Source organism: Tinamus guttatus, unplaced genomic scaffold (assembly GCF_059628265.1).
Source record: "Tinamus guttatus ecotype Peru unplaced genomic scaffold, ASM5962826v1 Tinamus_guttatus_pri_ptg000252l, whole genome shotgun sequence".
Classification (NCBI taxonomy): Eukaryota; Metazoa; Chordata; class Aves; order Tinamiformes; family Tinamidae; genus Tinamus; species Tinamus guttatus.
The window spans coordinates 185,731-198,124 of NW_028288786.1; the positions used below are offsets into that span (position 1 = coordinate 185,731).

At 35.0% G+C, this 12,394-nt stretch overlaps 1 protein-coding gene across 1 annotated transcript in view; it reads left to right on the forward strand.

The window, feature by feature from the left end:
* The window catches only part of LOC104577507 (tyrosine-protein kinase Fer-like), a 164,840-nt gene that overhangs the window by 130,370 nt on the left and 22,076 nt on the right, over positions 1-12,394 (forward strand). The window contains exons 13-15 of the mRNA XM_088526692.1: positions 5,599-5,655; positions 8,896-9,011; positions 10,552-10,646. Coding sequence (XP_088382818.1) covers positions 5,599-5,655; positions 8,896-9,011; positions 10,552-10,646 — 268 coding nt within the window. The remainder of the gene's footprint in view (positions 1-5,598; positions 5,656-8,895; positions 9,012-10,551; positions 10,647-12,394) is intronic.

The window sequence follows — 12,394 nt, forward strand, 5'->3', positions numbered from 1 at the left end:
TCTTCTTGTATCTCTTTATCTGGATCTCCCCATATGTCCCCGTCCCAGTCCTCAGGCTCAGTGTTAGTAATTAACTTTCTGATTTGCCGCATATTAGGGGGTCGGGGTGCCTGCATCAGCATTGTTTCAATTTGCTGCTCCAGTAACTGGGTACGTCTCTTTTCCTTCTCTAATTCATACTGCAAATGTTGAATTTCTGAATTCTTACTTTGATAATCTAATTTCAATTTCTGAAATATTTTATAGTCCTTCTGCGCCTGAATTAAGCAACCGCCCAGAATAGCACAAATAACACCCTTGCCTTTGCCGTCCTTAAACTTAGCACGGCATTCCTCCATTCTTTGCAAAACCTTTTCAGGATCTGACCAATTATCTCTGGCCCAATCTTCCCCACCTTCTGAGGGACCACATTTCTGTCTCCGTAGGAATTCCTTTATCGACATCCTGCCGACTACGCCAATTTTGTGTTGAAAATGTTGCAGTTTGAAAGCCGTAGTGGTAGTGGTGGTGGTGGTGGTGGGGAAGGAGATATCAAAAAAAAAGTATCGGATTCACAAACAGTCTGTGGACTGTAGGTCCGATCGCCTTCCTAGGAGCAAATCGAGTTCCCAAATAGTGTGATCCACTATAAGCTCGACCCTGGCAGTATCGGATTCGCGAACAGTCCGTGGACCGTAGGTCCGATCGCCTTCCTAGGAGCGAATCGAGTTCCCAAATAGTGTAATCAACTATAAGCTCGACTCTGGCAGTATCGGATTCACGAACAGTCTGTCAACTGTAGGTCCGATCGCCTCCCCCCAAACAAGTAGTCGAGTTCACAAACAGTATGATTTATTCAAATGCAACATTTACAAAGCAGGTTTCGGATGTCAGTACAGGAAATTCTCTACTAGAGTGTGGGGTTTTTAGCTAGCTCTGATGTACAAATGTGCAATCATCACTCACCCCAGAAGATGGGAGAGGGCTCTCAGCCTCGAGTCTCCTCAGGCGGCATCCTGACGCAAGGGGAGGAAAGGGGGGATCAGCGCATCAACTGATCCAGAATTTATGATGGATTCTTCCCTCTCACTTCTTAGTCTCTTCAGGCAGCGTCCCAGCGCGAGGGGAGGGAAGGCGGCTCAGCCTGTCGACTGACCCAGGAGTTACGATGGTTTCTTCCCCTCCAGACTTTTCATCCTTAGTTCACCTTTTATACTTTTCTTTACATTCAGGTGGAGCTTGAGTGACTAGAGTCATAGTTAATATTGTTATTGATTGGTGAAAAAGTTTCTCGCTTTCATTTAAAGGTACAGTCAACCGAAAATCTAGAGCGCATGCTCAGTGAGGGGTGGTCGTACCTCGGAGGCGGGTAACTTTTGGGATGGAGGTAGGGTTTTCACATTATAATGAGCAAAGTTCAAGCAAAGTTCATCATTTGCCACCTTTGCTGGCTCAGTACCGGACTTGTTATCGTATATCTCTCATTAGACAGCCACTGTGCGGCTTATCAGCAGCCCAGCACAGGGAGTTCAACAGAGTTTGGCTGCGGAGCCTTCACCCCGCTCCATCCTCCGTTACTCCCTTTTGCAGCTGCGAGGAGGGCAGATTGCGTTGCCCAGGGAACCGTGGAGGAGCAGAGTCCGTGCGTACCAACCATCCTGGAAGTGGCAACTGTGTAGCACCCCAAGCAGGCCTCTGTAATGCCAGAGCTGTGTTAGGCCCTAGTTTTCCTCTCAGTTCCTGCTTTCAAATAATTCTTCCACAAACACTCCTTCCACATACTAAAATCTGATTTAATTGTTTTCTGACCTGATTTAATCAATCAGTCAATTTGATTTAATCAATCTGATTTAATTGTCAGGTACATTTTTCAAAGTTTTAAGGCAATATTTTCTTCTGGCATTATGAATTTTTATGAAAGATGCTTTGAAATGTGTAATGTAGACCACTCTAATATTACCTAATAATTAATAGCTATTTTCTAATTTTCTTGTTTAAATTTTGATCTTCCCCGTAGACCTTTATCATTGCAAAGGGTTACAACAGTTCTGATTTTTTAAAAATAGTAAAAGATAGAGGAAGAAGTGAAATGAATGTTTTTATATTTAAATGAATTTCTTATAATGAATACAGTATTACTATAGTTTGCAATGATTTTTAAGAGATGTGGGAAGTTTATTAATATATGGTACATTTCTTTGCAGAAGTTTAAAGTAACTTTTTCTGGTTTATAGGGGAAAGGCTTACCGACAGTGAGTTTATATGGTGATTTTAGCAGTTGTCACCATGAATTTTAGCTGGTTAGATAGAGCTAAAAACTTGGGTACCACCGGGATTAGACAGACATAAATGCAAGAAGTCCAAGCAGCCACTCGTATAAAGCTCAAACTTTGTCCTTTGCATGATTTATCAGCTCATTTGAAGAAACCAGCTTAAGCCCATCAGTTTGCATGTATCTACTGCTCTGCAATATTTTACTGACCTATCATGTGGTGTGTCTACTCTGCTGCATGCTTATCCGAGTGCTCAGTGGCACCTCACTGCAAGCATGGAATAAAGAAAAACTTGGAAGGTAAATACCATAGTTTTGTGTAGGAAGTGTGTGATGTGAGAGTTCAAAGAGTGAGAAGTATGGATTTTGAAGGCTGGTTTGACATGGGCAGGATGTGGAAGAGCTTGTAAAGAAAAATGCAGGGCATGCTCTGAATGTTGTTTGAGACTCTGCATTATTGAAGACTGAGTCTTTAAATTTCTGCTCCTGTTTATCAAGTATACATTTTTAAGTGTTATTTTAGTGTACATAATACCAAATTGTTCTTAATAATTATGGTCAATTGCAGACTTTTCACAAGGGATTGTGGCTTGATAATGTTCTAAGAGCATGTAATATAAAAATTCAAGGGCACTAAAGATCTTGTTAAAAAAAAAGAAAACCGCAGCCAGACCCATCTTTGTCACTTGAATGCTATGTAAGATGATTTGTTGTGTTCATCTGTCATGAAATTGCCTAATATCAAATTAGCAAGCAACATCATGAGTAGTAACTTTATTTACCCTAAATCTTTAGCCTCTGTTTTAATGATTTTAAGTAAATAGAAGTGGATATTAAGCTTTTTTTTTCTCATATGTCCAAGGCTTTAGAAAATTCTAGGTTAATATGAGTGTGACAGTGTGATATAAAGTATTTTTCCTGCTCAATACTAGCAATTGTTACCAAGTTCTCTCTTATGCTTAACCAATATCTATCAGGTGTTTGCGTTGGCTCGTTAAATGTATGAGATCTTGGAAGCTTGAGAAGCTAGTATAATTTGTCATTCCTGAATTTATGTGCTTTATGGTGTGCCAAAATAAAAATCAGAGGGTTCAAACATGTGCATGCATTTTTATGTAGTGGTAACCCTCTTCAGAGCTGCATCCACAACAATCTTTTGGTTTTATTTGTCCTGGTACATTATGCTTCAGGGAGGGAATAATGGGGCAGCATATGCTTTTGTTTTGTTTTTAAGATAATTTCACACTGTAAAGCAACAGTGAGTAAAATTTTGACCTATGCTAAAATGTATATATGCATTATGTGTTGTTGTGATTGTATGTAGTGATTTTCAATGAGAGCCCATGTGCATGCTGTGATTCACTTGGAAAGCAGACACCAATTACAGGATTACAAAGACTGTGTGTGACCTTAGCAGTACAGCAAATAGCTGTTAGTTTTAATATCTAAGTGGAATAGTGATAAATACATAAGCAGAAATGCAAATGTCTAAATCAAAAGGAAACAGACTTTGTGCAGCAGTCTTAAATGTACTGAACATGCACTTAAAGCAAACCAGTAAAAAAAAAAAAAAAGAATCACTTGATATATATCATAACCTATGCTAAGAACTTTCATGAATGTAATACCTTAACAGACCTTTTCCAATTTTTCAGTTGCAAAATTTGTTCTAATATGTTAAGATCTTTATATCAGATAAATAAAATGGTGGCAATAATTCTCACACTGTTGTTTTTGACCCTGAAAGCAAATGGGACAATGCAATCCAAAAAATTAAGAACACTTTGGAAAATGGTTATTCCTTAAGTTAAAATGTTTCAGTCTTATCTCAATATTTGCTAAAAGTGAAGTCTCTTGTACTTTTCCTTGATGCTGGTACAAGAATGTTTAATAGTACATACTTTTAAACTTCAATTGATATATCAGTTTTAGATGGCCATATTAAGACATTATGTCTCTCTTTTTTTTTTAGCTCTCGGAATGAAAATATGTGGGCTTTTAAAAAAAAACCTTGGTTATAAACTACATTCTGTTATAACTATTCACTCCCTTAATGTGTAGTCAACAGAAGATGACCATAATGTATTTCAGAGCTTAATTGAAAGTAAAAGTGTATAGGAAGAAGGTAACTTTAAATCATCATAATTCTAATAAATTTCCATTTTTTTTTAACTTCTGGTGATTGATCGAAACTGTATCCTATAGAATAGACGGTTATACATGGTAAGATTACTAGCAGATGGTTCAGCGCACATTGCAACAGCACAACATGTATTCCATTCCACTATATTGACATCCATACATTTTTCTCATAGAGTTCTGGTATCAGTTTTAATCTGGAAAAGTCCTAAAGACTTTGGGACTCTGAATCCTATAAATGAATGCTCTGTGATGTAATTTATTTTTGTTTAAGCACTGAAATTGATGCATTCTCAATAGAAATGGGGCCAAGTCATCCATTCTAATATCAGGGATGCTGCAAAGCAAACATGTTTGGTTTTCTGTGAGTTTAAGGTGAAATGATTTACTGAGTTGGCAGTACATTTGTTTTTTAATTAATAGAGAAAGCTTGAAAGATAATTAGGATCTTACCAGTAACATGATTGGTGGTAGTAGTGTTTGTGAGGTTGTTAGCATTTAAGGTGCTAACAGAATATTAAAAGTGAGAAACAATAAATAGTTGTTTCATTGTACGATATAGACTTGTAATATGCAACTATAGCATTTTAACATAAGTATTTATTAAATATGTCTATGTATCAAGAGGCTTATAATTGGTTTTGATGTGTCTGTAGGCTATTTGAGAATATTTGCAGTGTTGGTCATCAGCACTGAATGGATACTATAATTGGCATTTTTTATGTTTTCTTTTTTAAATAGTTTCCTATAATATATTAAACTACCACAAAAGATTTAAGAAATACAAATACATGTCTAGTTCATGTTAAGAAAAGTTGTTTCCTTTTTCAGTACACCTAGGAGAGAAATGTTTTTTTGATCTAGCAATATGCTATTTTGTATTCTAAAATGGAAGTGTTTGTATCTGATTTTGACTTAAGTACTTTTGGCAAGAGCTTTTGAGAGCTTTTGTGAAAAGTGCATACTGTGTTCTTTCTACATACATATTCTCATGTTGCAGGCTTAACCTTCTGATAGAAATTTGCTATATAGTGTATTTCAATATGGTATTGCGTAGTAAGATTTCTAAAGTCTGTTTTACAAACTCTGTAATTGTTAATTTCATTTCACTTCTTCAATTGTTTAACTTTTCTACTGGCTGGAATATATCTTAATGGATGTAGATACTGTCACAAACTCAAAATTTTTATTTCCTTTTCTTTCCATAGGATAAGAAATGGATTCTCAGTCATGAAGATGTCACACTGGGGGAATTACTAGGCAAAGTAAGTAATCAAGTGAGCAAAATAACATGTAATTAAGTATATATTAGTCATGAAGTCTATACATTTTCTTTCTCCTTATCTTTTAAATTACTCTGGTATGCAATTTCTATGCCAGTTCTTTTACTTCAATACAATCATAGCGTTATGCTTTAAGTAAATGCAAATCACATTTACAGGCAAATGATATGTTTGTTTTACTGCTGAAAGCTGCTATAGTGTGCATATTTTTCTCATTTGGAAGACCTAAGACCTGACCTGAAAGCTAGCTGTGTTGCTTTAAAGCAATAGGCAAATATTTTACTTTGTTGAATCTTACAAAAGAAAACAATTTTTGCAAAATAGGAAGTTTTAAATTAAAAGAAATGTAATGTAATAGGATGTTTTAACGAACACTTGCAAAAACAAATGCTCATTGCTTTTGTATGACTTACTGAATGATAGGTAACTTCACAATAGTTACATGTATTAAATTAATTCTTATGTGCTTTACTTCTGTTGCAGTTTGAAGTGGGGGGGAGATGACAAATATTGTGGTAGCTATAGACCTGACTCTGGCAGTGCCAGATTCATGAACAGTCTGTTGACTGTAGAGCCGATCACCTACCAAACAAGTCGTCGAGTTCACAAATAGCATGATTTATTCAAATGCAACATTTACAAAGCAGGTTTCAGATGTCAGTACAGAAAATTCTCTACTAGAGCGTGGGGTTTTTAGCTTGCTCTGATGTACAAATGTGCAATCATCACTCACCCCAGAGGATGGGAGAGGGCTCTCAACTTCGAGGAGTCTCCTCAGGCGGCGTCCCAACTCAAGAGGAGAAGGGGTTTCAGCCCATCGACTGATCCAGAAGTTATGATGGAATCTTCCCTCCTCCTTCTTTCCTCCTTAGTTCACCTTTTATATATATTTTTTTTACATTTAGGTGGAGCTTGAGTGACTCTAGTCCTACTTAATATTGTTATTGATTGGTGAAAAAGTCTCTTGCTTTCATTTAAGGGTATAGTCGAACGAAAATCTAGAGCGCATGCTCAGTGAGGAGTGGTCATACCTCGGAGGTGGGTAACTTTGGGATAGAGGTGTGTTTTGGCATTATAATGAGCTTATAATGAGCAAAGTTTAAGCAAAGTTCATCTGAAAGGAGTGATTTGCCACCCTTGCTGCCTCAGCACCAGACATGTTATCGTATATCTCCCATTGGACAGCCACTGTGCGGCTTATCAGCAGCCCCGCGCAGGGAGTGCAACAGAGTTTGGCCGTGGTGTGTTCACTCTGCTCCATCCTCCATTACTCCTCTTTGCAGCTGCGAGGAGGGCAGATTGTGCTGTCTAGGGAACCGTGGAGGAGCAGAGTCCGTGCGTACCAACCATCCTGGAAGTGGCAACTGTGTATCACCCCAAGCAAGCTTCTGTAATGCCATGACTTCTATTAGACCCTAGTTTTTCTATGATTTTCCCCTTTTCAAACAATTCTTCCATAACTTCATATCACAAAATCTGCCTAGTAGCTATAAGTCTTTATAATACTTCTACTCAGGTAATTGTTACCTTGTTACCCTACTACTAAAGGTACTTTACTACTAAAGCTACTTTCAGTAGCTTTGCACCTACCAACAAAGTTAGGGCAAATGCACCATTTAAAATTAAATATTGTCTGAAAATCTGCTTCCTGGGATAAAAGCTTTGTTTAAGTTGGCAAGTTTAAGATAACAAGAAGTATTTTATATATTTAGACAGAGCTACAGCTGCATAAAATGCTATACAGACACAGTGCCAGTTTCACATTTGTAACAGAAACTTCTCAAGAGGAGAAAAATAAAGATGATTCCAGCATAAGAAAATAAAGATTCAGACATCAAAAAGGCTTGTCTTCCAAAAAAAGACATATGAATTAAGCTTGATGAGTAAAAGTATTTAAAATGATTTTATGAATGTGTTCATGTTTTTGGTGCAAAACATTTTTTGCCCTCAATAAAGACAAATGGCTGCTTAGAAGCAATTATAAAAGCAAATCTAGTTAAGAATTTTTTAAAAAATAATGAACTGCATAATAATAATAATAAACTGCTATTTTAGAAATGATTTGGGATGACTACTGTAGAGTATATGTTGTATTTGCCAGCTGTATTGCTGTCTCATCCTTTGGCACTACAGTATTCGAGTGCATGATATAAAGAAATTTCCATCACTAAGGAAAGAAAGGAAGACATTTTCAGGAGTTTTTTTGCTATTTGTTGAACTCATGTGCAGCTCCAAATACTACCACATGGGAGAGGAACTTATGGAAATATACCTGATATACCCTTAAAATGGAATTGCTAGAATTCTTGGGGAAATGCAAAACTTCCTAACTAAAAGAATGAGATCTTCAATTTTTGGTTGTTTTCTTGTGAGTTTTTGTTTGACCCTAGTGTTTTGTTATATATTTCATAATATGCTTTTTCCTTCACTATCTCTCTTAATTCCTTTTCTGTTCTTACTTAAGTAGCAAATAAAACTATTCTGCTAATTATTTCAAACACCTCCTATGAAAAAAATTATAACTTACACTGGTGAAAAAAATCTTTAAAATGTGGTTATAAAAGGGAAATGCTTTCTAAACTAATGTCGAAATGTGCTTACTTGTCTTTATAGAACAGTGTTGAGCAGGTTAGCTTAAAGAAATGTATTGGGATGCTTAACCATTTTGGGGAAAAAAAAACACTTTTTTCAGTGCCTTTAATTTGCAATCAGATTTAAGGTTGAATATTGATTTTTTTTTTCTTACTTTCCTTTTTTTCCTTCCTTTTATGTGTGACTGTTTATGTGATTTTAAAATGTTCTGTCCTGGTTTCACAGAACATGTTTTTGTATCTTACAGACAGAAGCTGAGAAATACAACAGCTTGAAATGAAAGAGGGAGGGAGAAACAATAAGAAAGAAAGAAAATGCTATTTTCAGTATCAATTGACTTTAGAATTTACTAAGATGTTTTACAAAAAAAAATTACAACTGCACAATTTATGGATTTTTTTTCTCTCTCTTTCCAACAAGGTCAAATTAGAGTTCATATGTAATATTCATATAACAGATATATGATGTCTATGTGAACTAAGATCTAAGAGCCAAGACACTGGAAGAAGACTTCATGTGACTTCCTAAAAGCATTGTAAAATGCTTTCAAACATGAGATGTCTGCAATATTTTTCTGACTATTTGTGAAGGCTTTGTTTAATTAGAATTATTTTTTTCTCCTGATTTCAGGGCAATTTTGGTGAGGTATATAAAGGAACATTAAAGGATAAGATTCCTGTTGCCGTAAAAACTTGTAAAGAAGATCTTCCTCAGGAACTGAAAATAAAATTTCTGTCAGAAGCCAGGTAAGTCCCCTAAATTAAATTAAATATATATTTATTTTGAGTTGTTTCTTCAAGGCTTGTTTTTGAATGAACTTATAAAAACTGACCTTTACAAAGATTCAAATAAGCAATTCTTAAACGTTTCCTTTTTTTCTCTCTCTCTCAATACATACTACAGCTGTTTAGCCAGTAGCTAAAAATACATATTTTTAACATGTGAATGCCGCATAATCTGCACTTCCTTAAACCACCTCTTCAGCAAAGCAGGTTGCACTTATAAAAACATATTTTTCTTACTGTAATTGTCTCCATTTAGAACTTTGTCTGAAAAGCGCCATAAGAATTGAGATAAGGAGTCGTTACTTTAAATGTGATTATATCAGTCATAAATTCTACCTTCTCACATGCTTGACTAACAGTTCTTCAGATCTGGTCAGGTTATAATATACATCCCATTCGATAATTTTCCTTTTGGAAGAATCCATTTCAGAAGAGTGATTCTTTGCTGTTTCAGACAGCATATGATTGCATACCTTGTTTTTTGAATGACAATCATACCACAATATGTTAAGTATTTTGAATATAGGCTGATTATATGGGTATGCAAATAAATATATTATCTTGCATAAATACAAGATAAATTATTTAAATTATCTTGCTCTCTTCTTCTAATGGAACATAAAATATTTTCATTTTTACCAAAGAATAGTATGATCAATATGGAAAAGTATAAGACACTATATAAAGAACTGATATCAGCCATTATAGCTTTTGAATACTTTTGAATGGCTCATAAGTCAGTTGGCTACTGCAGCTTACCACTGAAGAAACACTGTAATACTGGGAAAAAAAATAAATGGATTATTTCTCACCAAGCAGGCTACTATTTTACTCTTGCTCAAAGGGAAAAGAAAAAAAGAAGCAGTGGTTTAAGTTATCAAATAATTGGAAAAAAAAAGACGTTATAATGTCTCTCTAGAATTCTTCTTAGTCTTTCATTACACTTATAAATCATTGCATGCTGGTTTAGGCTGCAAATGTGTTCTTGTTAAGCATTGAGTAAGAAGATGTAAATGTTTTTGTTTAGCTCTTCCAAATTAAAATTGCTGCTTCTGTATTGTTTTAAAACTTTATTGTGCTAAGTAATTTTGTGCATTAAAATATGAAGGAGTGTGATTTGAATGAACAGCACATGCTTTTTTTGACATAACTCTGCTGTTGGTTCGCCACTGAAATGCTATTTAATTGCAACAGTTCTTGAGAAATGCCAAACCTGTCAAGCAGTTTTTCAGTTCTTTTTTTGTGTAGACAAATGGTAGCTTTACAATCAAAATAATGTGGTGTTCAATCTTGATTTATAAGTGAATTGACATGCCTCTCAGTTTCAAACAGAATGGTAATGATTCATCTCTTACATTGTTTTTGTTTTGTCTTTTAACAATAGCATTAATGGCATGTTCCATTAAAATAACATTAAGGGTTTAATTTTTTTTCACATGATACTTAATTGGTTTCTACAATTAAGTTTATTAATATAATAAACCTAATGTATGCTTTGCAGAATACTCAAACAATATGATCATCCTAATATTGTGAAGCTTATAGGAGTTTGCACACAACGGCAACCTATTTATATTGTTATGGAACTTGTTCGAGGTAATTTTTTTTCCTTTTTTTTCACATCATATGTTAATATGTAGGGTTTCTGTTGTGTAAAAGGTATTAGTTTTCTCTTTGTTTTTATTTCCATTCTAATGACTGATCTCAAAATTCACCTGTTTGGAAATCTTTGTAGATCTTTGCTTCTACCAGTTTAAGAGTGGACTGAGCTATTCAAATCTCTTCTAAGTTTTTCTGTAGCTATTCAAAATGACAAAATTTGCTACAAGGTATCTCTACATTATCTTCATTTATTTCCTGAATACTTTCTGTAAAATAGGGTTATATTGTGAATACTATGATGCTTGTACTTAAAGAAGCTACATTATTGGGGAGTGCTTCAGTTTTAACAATTCAAATTTGGATTATCTTTGGTAATATTAATAGCAATTGATAGGTTTCTCTTTCTAATAAATAATTTCCTCTTTATAAGAATACATCGTTCATTGTTCAGTTTATCAGTTATTCTTCATTTGTTTTTGGAATTTGGGGTTCATGTTATTCCCCAACAGCTGCAGTTTCAAATTTTGGGGATGTTATCACCTTTGGGCAGTTCTGTTGCTCTGTTGATTCTCTCAGCAGCTGGAAAATGTGGTTTTGGTAGCCTGTAGTATTGCTTGATATGCACCAGCATATTGGTTTTATATATCACTAGTTTTGTCTTCTAAATTACACTGCAAGCTGTATTACAAACCATTTCATTCATGAATACTTAGTAAATAATGTTTATAATTCATTCTTGAATACTGGCTTTAGTACAAGTTCACTGATGAAATCTTTGACTTGCCTTTACTCAATTAGATTATATTAGATTATCATATTTGGCCATGTGAGTAACTTTATGAAAATGGAGACTTACAGCGTTGTCCTGAGACAGGCATACTCGGTAATCAGCTTATCCAGACATCTCTGCCATTAAATATAAATCCTGATCTTCTAACACATTATCATTTTTGTTCAGGGTTTTCAGAGGCTAGGAAACGCTGTAGGAACAGACTAATACAATTACAGAAGGAATTAGTGAAAGTCTTTCACCGTTTCCCATGCCAAAGCTATCCAAAAATATCTTTTCTTGCCTGGCTTTGCATTTGCAAGAAACTTATTAATTCTAATCCTATTTTGCTGGGCTGTATGTCCTCTGGCTTGCTGCCATGCTTGCATGCCCTCAATAACTTTGCACTAGGTTCAAGCCATCACACTTTTTTGTGCACTTTTGAGAGTTAAAACTTGGCCAGCACACCATAAGCTTGACCAAATCATCCAGAAGAAATAAGGATGTCAACTCTGAAGTTGACAGAGTAAAGCAAGACAAAACATTAACTTAATTAAGATCAGAAAAGCAGTGACTCTGATTTTACTAGTTTTCAGTTCTATAATAGAAAGTTGGATGAGATTATCTAAAATAATAATTATTAGTGCTTTGATCTGGTATTGAATGCTGTGTTTGAAGAAAAAATATTGGTGGGCTTGCTGACTTACACTCATTTCTCAGCTTTCTCAGCATGTGTTTTGTGTTACAGATCCTTATGCTTGGAGGTGTTTAAGTAGTTTAATTCTGATGTTATTTTTAAAAATTAAAAATTGAATGCTTTAGGTTAGAATTGTGTTCTGTAAGTGTGCAGCTGTGGAAATACGCAATTCATAAATCTGTATGGCCGTTTGTTTGTTTTTTCTCTGGAAAAAAAGATTAGAAACAGCTCCATAAAATGTGAATCCCCCTGTGATAAGTTTTGTGTCCCCGTGTC